The 16,239-nt window shown below is 39.7% G+C and overlaps 1 protein-coding gene across 1 annotated transcript in view; it reads left to right on the top strand.

Moving 5' to 3' along the window:
* Positions 1–16,239, top strand: part of LRP1B (LDL receptor related protein 1B) — a 1,070,902-nt gene that overhangs the window by 891,927 nt on the left and 162,736 nt on the right. Inside the window, exons 61-62 of the mRNA XM_065413676.1 lie at positions 4,740–4,928; positions 6,184–6,332. Coding sequence (XP_065269748.1) covers positions 4,740–4,928; positions 6,184–6,332 — 338 coding nt within the window. The remainder of the gene's footprint in view (positions 1–4,739; positions 4,929–6,183; positions 6,333–16,239) is intronic.

Genomic DNA, 16,239 nt, shown 5'->3' with positions numbered 1-16,239 from the left:
AGACAGGTCAGCCCCAGAAAAGAACTGACTCAGTAACACATTTTCCATTTTAACTAAATTATTGTTACTTCTGCATTTTAAATGAATTCCTTTTTGGGAAATAAATCTTACATTAATGGTAATTCATACTTTTAATAGCCGTAAGTGAAATACCCCAAGTTAGAATTCTAATTTAATTTACCTTCTGTAACGCAAATACAGTCACTATTTTAGTGCTGCTTTGTTGATGACATAGAGCAGATAAGCAGGAAAGAATCTCCTTTTCAAAAGATAATTACAGCTTTTTAAAATTGTACCACAACAAACATTGCTAAGGGAAAACAGTAGTGAAAGCCATGTCAGATACAATTTCTAAATATTAAAAATGACCCTTAAAGATTTATATGGGATTTTGTAGAAAGACTCCTAATTCCAAACAAAAGCATCCATCAGTTGACTTGACAGTTATGAATAATAGTGTTTTACATGCCATATATGCCAAACAAGACACACTAGGTTTAGCATAAAAAATGTTATGAGCAACTGGAAGATATACTTATTCACTGCAGAATGAATGACATAACAAAGCTTGTACAAGGCATTGTGGAATTTGATGTTATGCTCATGAATATATTAAATTGTAGAAAGTGAATACCAACTTTTATTATATATGTGTGTCATAACTATAAAGGGAAGGGTAACAGCTCTCCTGTGTACAGTACTAAAATCCCTCCTGGCCAGAGACTCCAAAATCCTTTTACCTGTAAAGGGTTAAGAAGCTCGAGTAACCTGGCTGACACCTGACCCAAAGGACCAATAAGGGGACAAGATACTTTCAAATCTTGGGGGGGGGAAAGGCTTTTGTGTGTGCTCTTTGTTTTAAGACGTTGTTCGCTCTTGGGACTGAGAGGGACCAGCCATCAATCCAGGTTCTCCCCATCTTTCTAAACAAGTCTCTCATATTTCAAACTTGTAAGTAAAAAAGCCAGGCAAGGCGTCTTAGTTTTACTTTGTTTTCTCAACTTGTAAATGTACCTTTTACCAGAGTGTTTATCTTTGTTTGCTGTACTTTGAACCTAAGACAGAGGGGGGTCCTCTGAGCTCTTTAAGTTTGATTACCCTGTAAAGTTATTTTCTATACTGATTTTACAGAGATGATTTTTACCTTTTTCTTTAATTAAAAGCCTTCTTTTTAAGAACCTGATTGTTTTCTACTTGTTTTAAGATCCAAGGGGGTTTGGATCTGTATTCACCAGGGAATTGGTGAGAGGTTTCTAAAAGCTTCCCAGGGTAGGGAATGGTGGCAGCGGACCAGAACTAAGCTGGTAGTTAAGCTTAGAAGTCCTCATGCAGGCCCCCACACTTGTACCCTAAAGTTCAAAGTGGGGATACAGCCTTGACAATGTGGCACAAGGGTTCTGATGAGTTCGGATGAAAATGCCCCACCACCCAAACCTGCATTTTAACACCAATTCTAAGTGCCATAACATAAATCTTCTGCCTCAAACTCTCAGAAGTTTAAGAAAAACAAATTATACAGTAGGAATGTGTAGGTGCTCTGTGTGTGTGTGTGTTTTATTTCCATCTGAACCACTGCTAACATGCAAAACAATTTACCGGAGGAGTTCTAGACAATGTTCAAAGCTTTGGAATTGACTTTGAAATGTATAATAAGCAACTGTTAAACTTCAGCCCACACAATGTTTCTATTTTTTTCAAGGTTTATTCATCAACTGAATACCTGTGGGTGATAGTTGATGTTATTTTTTTTTACAGTTTTCTTGTAATTGGGCCAACTTGTCAACTATGCATACCAGGTGCATGCAATTCCTAAGAAAAAAACATCACCTGTCTCCAGGTTTTACACTGCAACCGTGATTTTAAGTAACTTGAAAATATCCACTTCATACTGCTAATTTCCTTTTTGACCATCTAGTTCATAGTTGGATAGTTGGTCAGATTCATGCGTTCAGTACTGTCCTTTCAAAAGAATCTCAAACATAACAAAATCTGTCTGCCATCTCCCCATCATAATTACATGTTTTATAATTTTTCCAAAAGTTCTTAAATCTCATGGTATCATTAATAGACTATTTCGTCAAAGGTCGGGATGTTTTGTCATAAGGTTTTTTAAGCAGATTGAATTTTTTTTTAGCTACAGTAGGCAAGTAAGTAAACCTATAAGAAAATGCTTATTTACCTGACAATCCTGGGTTTGTTCAATTTTATAAAAGTGAAGGTTAACAATGCTTGTTCAGTGTTTGTTAAGCTCATTCAGAACAATGTGGGCCACATTCTGCTGTCCTTATGGGTGTTCACAGTATGCTACTCCACAAGTGCTTCCAGTGGTTTCAATGAGAGAACCAATGGAGTAACATACTACTGAATTTATACTTAAATCTTATAAAGTATAAGAAAAATATATTTCTGCAGTGTAACAGTGATATCACTGCATAATGTACTTTAACAATTCATTTGCTCTGAATGATGTAGATTTTTCATATGAAAAACTGAGAATCCCTAACCCAGTTAGGATTTCTATTCTGGGAGTTAGAATAGAAGTTATTGTCTGTATTCACCTGTGATATGTATTGTACAGTATTAAAAAGTAAATATATGCAGCAGTAAGCCTTTAACCATTGTTGTATTTCTGTTAGCAGAAAAGCTGCTTTTTAGTTTATCTTGAGAGCTGTAATACGTCACCATCATGAAGTGACTACAATAGCTTTTAATGGTGTTAAAATACAGTACATCTAAAGGTGCATCCTGGTTATGGTTTAATACGTTGTATTCCCTTAAAAATCAAAATAATGACCTTTAGCAGAGTAAATTAACTTAAATACACCTCTACCCGGATATAACATGAATTCGGATATAGGATATAATGCGGTAAAGCAGTGCTGCGGGGGGGGGGGGGCTGCGCGCTCCGGCGGATCAAAGCAAGTTCGATATAACGCGGTTTCACCTATAACGCGGTAAGAATAAAATTGTCAGACACATAGAAAAACATAAACTGTTGAGCAATAGTCAACATGGTTTCTGTAAGGGGAAATCGTGTCTTACTAATCTATTAGAGTTCTTTGAAGGGGTCAACAAACATGTGGACAAGGGGGATCCAGTGGACATAGTGTACTTAGATTTCCAGAAAGCCTTTGACAAGGTCCCTCACCAAAGGCTCTTAAGTAAAGTAAGTTGTCATGGGATAAAAGGAAAGGTCCTTTCATGGATTGAGAACTGGTTAAAAGACCGGGAACAAAGGGTAGGAATTAATGGTAAATTCTCAGAATGGAGAGGGGTAACTAGTGGTGTTCCCCAAGGGTCAGTCCTCGGACCAATCCTATTCAACTTATTTATAAATGATCTGGAGAAAGGGGTAAACAGTGAGGTGGCAAAGTTGGCAGATGATACTAAACTGCTCAAGATAGTTAAGACCAAAGCAGACTGTGATGAACTTCAAAAAGATCTCACAAAACTAAGTGATTGGGCAACAAAATGGCAAATGAAATTTAATGTGGATAAATGTAAAGTAATGCACATTGGAAAAAATAACCCCAACTATACATACAATATGATGGGGGCTAATTTAGCTACAACAAGTCAGGAAAAAGATCTTGGAGTAATCGTGGATAGTTCTCTGAAGATGTCCGCGCAGTGTGCAGAGGCGGTCAAAAAAGCAAACAGGATGTTAGGGATCATTAAAAAGGGGATAGAGAATAAGACTGAGAATATACTATTGCCCTTATATAAATCGATGGTACGCCCACATCTCGAATACTGCGTACAGATGTGGTCTCCTCATCTAAAAAAAGATATACTGGCACTAGAAAAGGTTCAGAAAAGGGCAACTAAAATGATTAGGGGTTTGGAACAGGTCCCATATGAGGAGAGATTAAAGAGGCTAGGACTCTTCAGCTTGGAAAAGAGGAGACTAAGGTGGGACATGATAGAGGTATATAAAATCATGAGTGATGTGGAGAAAGTGGATAAGGAAAAGTTATTTACTTATTCCCATAATACAAGAACTAGGGGTCACCAAATGAAATTAATAGGCAGCAGGTTTAAAACAAATACAAGGAAGTTCTTCTTCACGTAGCGCACAGTCAACTTGTGGAACTCCTTACCTGAGGAAGTTGTGAAGGCTAGGACTATAACAGTGTTTAAAAGAGAACTGGATAAATTCATGGAAGTTAAGTCCATTAATGGCTATTAGCCAGGATGGGTAACGAATGGTGTCCCTAGCCTCTGTTTGTCAGAGGATGGAGATGGATGGCAGGAGAGAGATCACTTGATCATTGCCTGTTGGTCCACTCCCTCTGGGGCACCAGGCATTGGCCACTGTCGGTAGACAGGATACTGGGCTAGATGGACCTTGGTCTGACCCGGTACGGCCGTTCTTATGTAAGATTTTTTGGCTCCCGAGGACAGCGTTATATCGGGGTAGAGGTGTATATATGCTAACTACTTTATTAAAATTTAACATGTCATTTGTTTAGAATCTGGACGTAGATATTTGTTAACTGAAATTCGTTCATTTTCTTTGCAGTAAATATATGCCCACTAAATATATGCAAGCAAAGCTGTTGCACCCAATCCTGCATTATTTTAACTGGTAGTAAAGTACCTGCAGGCTTGACAGATTGTCAAGGCAGTTATTCACAAGAAGTTATGTAGTGGTTGTATCTGTCAGCCCATACAGTATGGAATATTTTAACTGGCAGTCTTCCAAGACTGAACATTAATCTTACCATCTCCTATTACAGTCCCTAATCAAGATATTCCAGGGGTGATTGCACTAACATTGTTTGAAGACTACATCTACTGGACAGATGGGAAAACCAAGTCACTGAGCCGTGCCCACAAAACCTCTGGAGCAGACAGAATATCACTGATTAACTCATGGCATGCCATAACAGATATCCAGGTGTATCATTCTTATAGACAACCTGATGGTAATTATTCTATCCATGCTTTTCAGACAGCACATCAGCATATTTCACAAACATATAATTTCTGAATTCACTGAAGTGGTTTTTTTGGGGGGGAGGGGGGTTGGTTCTTTGTTTTAGGATCGGGCATTTTTATGCAATGATTATAAGTATTTGTACAGTGGTTTTGGTAGATTTCTTAAGTAACTAAATATCAAGTTGAAATTATTGAAGAACAAGTTATTGATATTGACTAGATCAGGGGTCGGCAACCTTTCAGAAGTGGTGTGCCGAGTCTTCATTTATTCACGCTAATTTAAGGTTTCGCGTGCCAGTAATACATTTTAACGTTTTTAAAAGGTTTCTTTCTATAAGTCTATAATATATAACTAAACAATTGTTGTATGTAAAGTAAATAAGGTTTTTAAAATGCTTAGGAAGCTTCTTTTAAAATTAAATTAAAATGCAGAGTCCCCCGGACCGGTGGTCAGGACCTGGGCAGTGTGCCACTGAAAATCAGCTCGCTTGCCGCCTTCGGCACACGTGCCATAGGTTGCCTACCCCTGGACTAGATCAACTGAATTGTTAAAATGATATTATGTTACAAAGATGATAAAATCAGTCCAGCTAAGGAGAAATAAAGTATTAGCAAATCTTTCAATATTATTATTGCAAAACCAGGAGAGTTGATATTTTAAAGAATCACTGGTGTCTAACAAGCCCTAGAGATATTTAAACAATAGTTGGGCCAAAAAACCTACAGAAGGAGGACAGTATTATAACTCTCTCTGATCTCCTACCATCCGTATATTACAGTTCTAGTTAAATAAAATTTGGCAGCTGGTCTAGATTAGCAAATTAGCAGCACCATTGTAAAAGATTAGTGCTTTCTCTCTCATTGTTTCAGCATTCAAATCTGCATTTTTATTAGTGAATTAATTTGCCTCATACAAAATGCTTGTGCTCCTTAATAAGACAATTTGAAAGACCGATGGCTAAAAAAGTGAATTTTTGTTTGTTTTTGTTTTTAAGAATGTTTTTTTATAAACTACGACATTATAAAAATAATGTAATTTTTACCTAGTGAATTCTACTTTCCCTTTTACCATAAAAGAGATTTAAAGTATGCTGAGGTAACAGGTTTATATTACTAGAAGCTTCCCTAAAGGGAAAAAAATGTTTCCTTTGTTGGTTTTTTATTTTTAGGGGGGGGGGGTTCCCCTGCGAATCAGCCTGTTGGTTGGTAGGTTTTAATATTTTTTTTCTTTTTCATTCACAGTGTCTAAACATTTGTGTATGATAAATAATGGTGGCTGCAGTCACTTGTGTCTCTTAGCTCCTGGCAAAACACACACTTGTGCCTGCCCCACTAATTTTTACCTTGCTGCAGATAACAAGACCTGCTTGTCAAACTGCACAGCCAGTCAGGTAAGCCGGTTGCCATTTTACTATATTTTTGCAGCTTTATTTACAACCAAATGTTAATACTAATGAAAGTGGTGCACACCTGAAAGAGTTCACCAAACCACAGCACAACTCTGAAGTAACATCAGCTATTCTTTGTGGAGATCAGTTAGCTTAGGGCATATAAAGAGAAGAATGATTTGTTTTTAAATATAAAATTTAAAAATCATATACCTGAGGTGCTATGAAAATCTATTTGTGTATGAAGTTTGGAGCTTGTGTGCCTCATTGTTTAACAAGAAGGAGGTAAACTAGCATAATATCATGAGGGCAACACTTCAGAAAGAAAATATTTTTGTTTCCTCTGCAAAAGTTGTTGTATATATTTCTTTTTAAAAAAAGGCACAGTTAATTCGCTTGCCTTCAGAAGAGTTATTGTGCCAAATTTAAACACTAAATTCAGCAATTAAAGTGTTAAACCAAGGGATTTTAATCCTTCTTTAAGTGAAAAATTCAACACAACCTTAATTGTGGAGTCGCTAATAAGTCTGTAATAATATCTGGGTCGACATATGTAGAGATTATAACTATATGATAAATAATGGAACCATATGACAGCATATTTATATCTTGCATTTTTCACCACCTCACCTGCACTAATCTCCAGGGGGACTTCTAACTTTTCAAACCTCTGAGCAGCTTTCAAACAGCTCCCATTTGTTTACATAACAATCTGCAAAAATAATAGTTTCTGAATATTTTCCTGTGTGACCCTAAGAGCGTCCCAGTGCCAGAGGGCAAGCAGCTCACTGGCATCAAGTAATAAGTTTAGCTGGCCTGACCAATTCAGTGTACCCCACCTTACTACGGCTATAATCTGTATCTAGAAGGTGGTAGGTATTATGTCATTGGAAAACTAATAATTCATTGATCATTAAGAATCTTGTGTCATGTATGTATGTGATGTGTATTAAGAGTTATGAATATATGTTGCAATTATGACTAAAAAGTATTTAAACCAGGCATGTCAGGGGGATTTGGTTAACAGGTCTGTCCTAGACAAAGGAATATGTTTGCTTCTCTGGCCAGCACAGTCTTCAGCTAGGGACAATGAAGGTAGATTTACATATTAGGTAAACAAAGCTATCAAGCTAATAAGCGGAGGATGAGACAGCTTAGCATCTACACCCCAGCAGGGAAGAGAAACTTTACCTGAACTATATACAAAGGGAGCATGAACCTCAAGTGATAAGCAGTTGAAGCAGCTGATGGTATACACTATTACTGTATTATAAACCAGTGGTTCTCAAACTAGGGCCGCCACTTGTTCAGGGAAAGCCCCTGGCGGGCCGGGCCGGTTTGTTTACCTGCCACGTCCGCAGGTTCAGCCGATCGCAGCTCCCACTGGCCACGGTTCACCACTCCAGGCCAATGGGGGCTGCAGGAAGCGGCGCGGGCCAAGGGACATGCTGGCTGCCCTTCCTGCAGCCCCCATTGGCCTGGAGTGGCGAACCGCAGCCAGTGGGAGCCGCGATTGGTCGAACCTGCGGACGCGGCAGGTAAACAAACTGGCCTGGCCTGCCAGGGGCTTTCCCCGAACAAGCGGCAGCCCTAGTTTGAGAACCACTGTTATAAACGTTTATTGAGTGAGGTGTTTTATGAAAGTCAGTGACACACTGGTGATTAATATCATTGTAAAATGTATGTATCAACACTATATAAGGAATTATATTGATATTAGTCTCCATAGTCTGTGTCCAAACAAAGGGAGAAACAGGTCTCTCCTAGGCTGAAGGGAATTTCACAGCTATTTACCCGTTTCTTATGCAAATTAAGCATGGTGGAATCAAAACAATTGAAGCCTCATTTACATATAGGGAGATAGGAAGCCCACAGGAAGGGAAAAACAGCATGAGGTCATCCTGCCTTTTGAAACAAGGTAATTGAACTTTGAAAGATATAAGCAATGACAGAAGCCGTATTTGGCATCCATCACTAGACACAAGGGACCAGAGCTCTCCCAAACTGAGAAAGATAGGTCCTTCAACCAAGGAAGAGTTGAATCACTGGGAAATAAATATAGGAGAAAAACCAGCTTTGGCAAAGATCTTTCGCCTAGAAAGAGAAGGGGAGCCAGCGCCTTGTACTTCTGTGGAAGGTCCTGACTGAGGGAATGTCAGCCATAGCTTGGAAGAAGGAAGCTGGGTGATAATCCATCCTGAACAAAGCCTATACCTTGATAGACTAAGCTTTAGATTTTTAGATGCATGTTTCTCTTTGATTTACTTGTAACCTTTCCCAATTTTATTCACTTTACTTTGCATCATTTAATCTATGTCCTGTTAATAAAATTTATTTTATTTTTACTATAAACCAACTCAATGCTCTATTTTCAGGAAAAGGAAGTGTATTTACCCAAGTTAAGTTAATAAGCTATTATGTGCTTTTGTCTCTTTAAAATAACAAGCAAACCTTATTATTTCTCTGAACTGTCCAGGAAAAGGCTGGACATTGCAAGCACGTGGTTTTGGGAAAATTCAGGACTGGGGAGTGTGTTGGGGTCACCTGGCTGGTTGTAATTAAGGCTGATGGAAGGTGGGGCTGTGGGGCGGTAGATAGGCTGCTGGGGTCAGTGCTAGGGGTGGCTGTATAGCACACAGACACTTGGATGTGACCTACCTGCTTGTTGCTGAATATGAGCCTTCTGGGCTGGGAGCTATAGTAGCAAAGGATTGTGAGCCACTCAGGTTACAGGGTAAGAGGGGACACAAGCCCCACTGGATTGAACCCCAAACCATGATACCCCCCAGAATATGAAACTTCTGCCTCAGATTAACTGCAAATTGAAGAAATATTAAATCCTGGACCAGTGATAAGTTAAAGCTCTAATATCTCTCAGATGTTGAGGGCTATTAAAAGGGGGAAAAAATCGAGAAATTCCATTTTTCCCATGGGATATAGCACTTGTTTCCAGCTCTAGGTATTGTCAGATAATGGATTCTAAATCATAATAATGTGATAGAGAGAGAAGCAATTTTAGATGCATTTTACATGTTTCTACAATGTATCAGTTATGATTTTTCATAACTTTCAGCATCCTTTCAGTCATCTTTCTATATATGAACGTTCATCAAAAGGGACATATTGTGTTTCCCAAGTTGGTGTCAGACTTACTATCTTCTATGATAAAACTTTAAAAAAATTATAGGTAACTCTTTACAGTCATTGAAAATAAGTGTTCTGTTACAATGGTAATATTCACTATTTGCATGTACCATACAAAGTAATGAAGCACTATGATGTGTCATAATTAGTAGAAACAGTGCTTCTCGAATGTAGTCTTCTCAGGTGTGGTACCACAGCTATTCCTTTTTTCTGACAGTATCTCTGACAATGATCTGAATAAACATAGCAGAAGTTGCTACAGGAAAATATTCACAAAAGTTCGGTAGCAAATTTATCTAACTACCCATTACCAGCTGCAATGTTTGAAAACACGTAACTGGATCTAAAGCAGTTTGATTCACCTCAAAGAATAATATGTCATTTAATTTAACTATTTTTAATGTAGGATATGACCTTTGTAGTTGCATCTATATTACATTTTTATTAAATCACTCATTTATAAAATGAGCCAAATTTAGGGAGAGACCTGGGCTTACGTACCTGCTGGAAAATCAGTGTATAATAGTACAGCACAGGATGGATGTTTTCTGTGTTCCTTAGTAGATTGGAGGTGAGAGGGAGGAACTGTGAAACAATATTTTGCCTATTTGGAAACACAAGTCCTTGATGATGGGATTGGCACCTTAATTCAGTTTCAAATTGGAGAGGAATATTTGGAGTATGGTTTCAGACTTGCTCCATTGCAGAGTATACCAGCTTCATCATTTCAGTGTGTCAGGACAGTGGCATCTTCACCGTGAGGGACTTTAGTGGTGCCTCCTCCTGGGCAAGGAATTATTTAAGCAGAGTTTCAGTACTGGAGACTGGCTCTGCAACTGGCAAGTCACCAGCTAAGTGGGTTCCTTACTGGAAACTCAGGATCTCAGTGACACCTGCTGTTTACAAAAGCCTTGGTTCTGCTCTTCTGTTGTTCTGATGTCTAAAGCATAAGGATAAGAAATGGAACGGAGAGTAGGTCTCAGTGTCATTGCAGAGGACAAAGTAAAACATTGCCATAAGCAGATCAGAGACCTTGGTTGTGTTTTTTTCAACCCAAAGGTACTTCCAATCTTTCCAGTGACAACAATTTGTACCTACCACCCTTTCTTTGGAGTTGCCACAGGTTCCTCAGTGCCGACACACTTTCACTTTCTGTATGTGCTTCATTCTGTACTAGAGGGATCAAGTTGAGGGCGCCTTCCTCAGCTCTGGGAAATATAACTGCATTTCCTGATCGAATTTCACTTCTCAGGGCTTTTGGGTCAGCCTCTCTGCCATGTGGGTGGGCTTGCAGGCCTGGAATAGTTCTCCAGACAAAGGAGTTATGGTTTCTTGGGGGGTCACATTCACCCTTACGCTGCATTAAGAACTTCGTCTCCAGAGTCTCTCAGGCTTCCTGGGTACTTTTACATAGAATCCTTTCATTGTCCTCCATCCTTTATGGATAACATGGCCATATCAGCAGGAACGTTTCTCAACTTCTTGGATATCAGGAGACCATAAAAGTCCAGCTGAGAAGCCTGTTCCTTTAATTCACTTTCTGTTGCAGAGCCTCTCTCCTCATTCTTCAGTCATGGTGAACCCGCTTCCCCACCTATGGAATCTGGAGGCAGTCCAGTGTGGTTGCTCGGGACTCAAGGACTAAGCTCTTCCTTTCAATTAAGGCCACCAGATTTTCTTCCTCCAGCAGTGGAACAAGTTGGCATTTCAATTTATCCAGACAATTTTGTTTTATAACATTATTTTTATTCATTTTTCTGCAGTAGCATCATATAATATTTCTTCCTCGTCTCCTGTCAGTGTAGTGGTTTCAACCACCCAGATCAAGCACTGCAATGCCTCCCCTCCAGGATTCCTCTGCCCCTTCTCAAAAATGGCAGAGTTGTCCCACAAACACCAGGCCAAATCTAAGTTTTGTTCCATATGTGAGGTAACATGTACGGGCTCTACGGAGGGTGAATTATGACCTGTCAGTTCACAGCCAGCTGACTCTCACGCTGCCAGGGTATGGCGCTCAGAGTTGGACCAGCATGCCCAGTTCCCACCCTGCCCTGAGGAGCAACCATACCAATGCAAAAAAGTCCTATCAGGAGCTTCTGAACCTTTTGGGGAAAGAGTCTAAGGAAAATGCTATCTAGCCAGCTCAGCAGGTAATTCCCACAATACACCCAGGCTGGATGGAGAAAATCTCCCCCCCCCCCCCCCCCCACCAAAGGATCAAAAGTCCTCCTCTTCCAGATACTGGAATGGGTCCTCATCTCTGAGGAAAGAAGACAGGCTGCTACACAGTTCCCCTTCCACACACACTGATTTGAGATTTTTATGATGCTCTTGAGTAAATCTTGCAAATCCCAGAGATTTTGGGTCCGAAAAAGTCAAAAGCAAGCATCATCTTTTCAAGGCAGCAGTTAGTACTGCTGTTAGAACAAGTGGGATGAAAATCAGAGGTTAAACACCTTCTCTGCCTTCCCCCTTTTGGAGGGAGTGTTTTCTGGAATTTTTTTCCTACACAGAAGCTCTCATAGTGCTCTGGATCAAGCTCACGGCCCCTCCCACACCTTCCACATGTCTGGGCATGCAGAGAAGCCTGTCACTGCTGTGCAGCTCTTACTCAGGATGCAAAATAATTGGAATTGTACCTGTCTGGCTTGCAGTCCAAATATCTCCCTCCACAATGGTAGGGATCTCAGATTAGGTAACAGTGGAAAGGGATTTGTGCCATCTGATCATCAACTGTAAACCCTTGCTTTGCCAAGGAAAGGGGCTCAGAATCTGAAAGGTAGGAAAGGTTTTTTCTCTTTATCCCTCCCCTGCTCCACAGGCAGGCTTCACATAAAGCAAAAGGAGCACTTCAGGATCTCTGAGACCAGAAATGAAACACATGAGGATTCCACTCCCTGTGAAGCTACACCATCATGGGATTACAGAGAGATAAGTGAGAAATCCCTTCCTGTGCTCAGAATGACGCCTGAATTACTGAGGAAAGCACAGAGTGGTACTAGGTTGCTCCTGCAGTATGTACATGGGTGCTAGCTAGCCCGGGGAGTGGGCCGGCAACCTTTCAGGATCCCATAGACATCTAGCAAGCTGAGATAGTAGAGTTGTCTCAACTCTCACTATCAAAGCCAGCATAGCAATGTGTTAGTCATTACCAACACCAAGCGTGTCCAAGAAGGGACTATAACCCTGGAGAACAAAATCTGGAGCAAAGGCTTACAAGGAAAGCTACATAAACTTTCCTCCAAGTCAACAAAATTATCAACATGACCAGGACAAAATCAGCATGTGTGTATGTTTGCTCACAATTCCAATACAAGATGCTTTCTTCTGCTCTGTGTCTGCAGCCATATCATGCTGAATGCACCTGAACTTCTCTGCTCTGGGAAGCTAAGCAGGGTTGGGATCCTGGTTAGTATTTGCCTGGAAGACCATCTGGAAATGTTGGATGCTCCTCCACACCCAGAATTTTAAGAAAGGTCTGGTAGTCACAGGACTTGCTCATGTTGCAAGTTAAGCACCTATTCCCATGCACAGACAACATGCTAATTAATACCCTGCTCAGAGAAACACATTCATTTATAACTGTGCATCTGCTGAAAAGAATTCAGGCTCACCAGTTGATCAACATCAAGAACTGTTTGAACCTAATACAGAGAATGGTTGCCGCCAGAATCGAAACAGACATAGCTCTGGCCATATTTTGCCACTATGGAAAAGATTTGCAAAGATCCAGAACTTCATTGTATCATTCATTTCCTAGCAGTTGTCACCTATAGCTAATTATCTCCAATTGCTAGGATTGCTTGCCTTCAATCCCTGAGTGGGCTTTTCAAAATGCAGTGCAGAAATTCCTTCTGAGGTCATGGAACCATACTCTTGAGGCAATGCAAAATTAGGTGTCATTCCCAGACCAAATCCAAATGCTCCTTTGTGGACAGCTAAGTACTAGCAAAATGCTGATACCCAACCCAGAACCAAATCTCAGCAGAAGGTGCAAAAAACTACAAAGGGGGTAATTATGGTGCTCACAGGGGAAGTCTCCTCCTACCTCCTGTTATAGATTTATTTATGCATGAGGGAGGATTGTTTTATATCCATTCCAAAATTCAGGGACGTACCAGAGGTCAAAACTTTTAAACAGCAGTGGAAACAATATACTGGGCAGAGAAGACTCTTCTGCCTTTCAAGAGAGTTCACATAAAAGTACAGAAAAGAGGAAAAGGAAAGTCCTCTCCTGGCCCAGAGGGCACTTTGGACTTGACAGATAACCAAGTAATCCACATTGCACCTGCAGAAAACAATATGGCTCTTGAATCAGGAACTCCTTCATCTTGAACATCTGTGGTTTACAGCACAGGCATTGGAAGAGAAGTGTAATTCAACAGGGATTTTCCATTAGCCTTGGATACATGTTTGTAACCAGACAGAACTCAACCAGGAAATCTCATTCATTGATTTGGTCAAGTAATGTTTCCAGTGCAAGTGGACACAGAAACCTTTTTGGGGCAAGGATTGCCTCTTTGTACAGTGCCCAGCACAATGGGGCCCTGACTGCCAAATATAATAATCATAAAGTGATGATAGCTACATTAGAGTTTCTCCAGAATGGCTGATTGGAATCTTACAACTAAGCACACAGAAATGTAGGTAACAGCCCAAGTGACATAGGTACACTGGATTCTCCATCTGAGTATAACTACATGTCAAGATTAATCAGAATAATAGATTAGATAAAACTGTTGCTGAACTTTCTAGTAGCCCTTATCTCAGAAAGACAGATTTTAGAATTAGTTTATCTATGTGAGAACTAAGCTGTTAGTGATGTGAGAAAGAGGTTATTCTCATAGCTCCAGAAATCTTTCTGTTTAAGATAAGGATACTCTTTCCACAATTTCCAAAAAAGAACAAGATTTTCTCTCTGGTATCACCAGCAATCTGTGAACTCTCAGGAAGTTTCATTATCAATAAGTCTATACCACCTATTAGAACTGAAACAGTGAATTGAGCTCAGTGAAAGTATGCTTGGCAGCATTTTCAGCACATCATCTACCTATAGAGGGTCAATCTATCATTTCACACCTAACGATCATAAAGTTTCTAACATGCCTAATAAGAGTTTTTCCACCTATCAAGGAACTGATTCTTCCTTTGGATCTCATCCTGATTCTTTCAGTGTTCATGGGCCCTCCATTCAAACTTATGATTATCTATTCTCTGTTGCACTTGTCTCTGAAATCTTCCAAATTGGTAGTGATAACCTCAGCAAGCAGGGTAGGAGAGAGATTCAAGCAATCATGGCTGATCCTGTCTATAGTTTTTTTCCCGGACAACATATCCTTAAGAGCACACCCAAAAGTCTGACCAAAGGTGGTTAGAGAATTCCATCTGAATGAACACATCGACTCACCTGTATTCTTCCCTAAGCCTCATGCTTCCATGACAGAGGCAGTTCTTCAAGGACTTTCAACTCTGTTCTAAAGTGGATGATGGTGATATATCCAAGTGACCTCTTTCTCCAGTGTTTGTGTCCAAGTTCAGATACAGTGAATTGCAATCAATAGTCCAAGATAGGAATATTGAAAATATAGATTACAATGGTTGGGTCCTCATATAAGAGGGAACAGGTAAAGCTGTATTGCCAGGCAAAGAGAAATAGGGCATTTTTTGCTAATAGATGATCTGTATGTCAAGTATGAGATGTAATGGGATGGGGAGACTTTGATCCCAAGGTTTTTTAATGGTCTAAATTTAATTTTCCCAGGCCACTGATGACCAACAGTTAAAATTGGTTGGTGGTTTAAGCAAAATGAGTGGATGACTCTGGATTTGTGGATTTTATCTTTTATGAGGACATAGCCATTATCATCTCTATTTTCCACATTTCCAGGTGGAATTATTGCAACTAACTCTACCTGAGCTTGGGCATAAACACTGGAGAAAGATTGGAGCTGGTGGTATGGCTTGCAGCTGCACACCTTATGATAGAGGCAACATGGGTATACTACATCATCCACTTTAGAATAGAACTTGAAAGCCCTTTTCTACAAGGCCACTTAAGTGTTTGGGACCTGGCTACTTCACAGGACCCACCTTATCTTCAGCGATTCCCAGCTATCTTCCACAATAATAATTCAGCGTTTATACCTCAGTTCTAACTACAGATCACAAAGCATAATTGACAGCAATATCCTGGCTGTGGAAGTCCCTGGCAGAAAAACTTAGACTGAGCTCAGATTTAATGGTATTCTGATTAAGGTGAAAAACACACCTTTTAAAAAAAAACTTCCTTAAGGATCAATGCTCTTAGAACAAAACAAACAAACAAACAGAAAACGTATACTCAGTCACACTCCTCTCCCCTGATGGAATTTACAAAGTAAAACATGTTCTGTTTCTGGGCTTTTGTACTCCTTACTTTTGTGCAGCACTTAAATAACCGGGGATAAGCACCATATAGAAAAACTAAAATAGATTACCAGTATTCTTAAACTACCCAGACTCTGCCACTTGATGTTATTGGCAAAAATAATTTGTGTTTTCAGCTTAACTCCTAGAAGCATTCTTCTCTCAGCGATAGTGAAGGAACAGCAGAGCTTCTAATTGAGATTAAGGGTAATATTGGCCTTTTGAAGGCGTTTACTTAACAGATTTTTGCCTTTTGAGGAATCAGGAGAATTAGGTTGTTGTTCCATTGATTTGATTCAACGTACATAAAAGTGATTGTATAAAAACAAAACTGTATATTCGGTTGAATTGTTAAGCAACT

Source organism: Emys orbicularis, chromosome 11 (assembly GCF_028017835.1).
Source record: "Emys orbicularis isolate rEmyOrb1 chromosome 11, rEmyOrb1.hap1, whole genome shotgun sequence".
Taxonomy (NCBI): domain Eukaryota; kingdom Metazoa; phylum Chordata; order Testudines; family Emydidae; genus Emys; species Emys orbicularis.
This window is presented reverse-complemented; position numbering and strand designations above follow the sequence as displayed.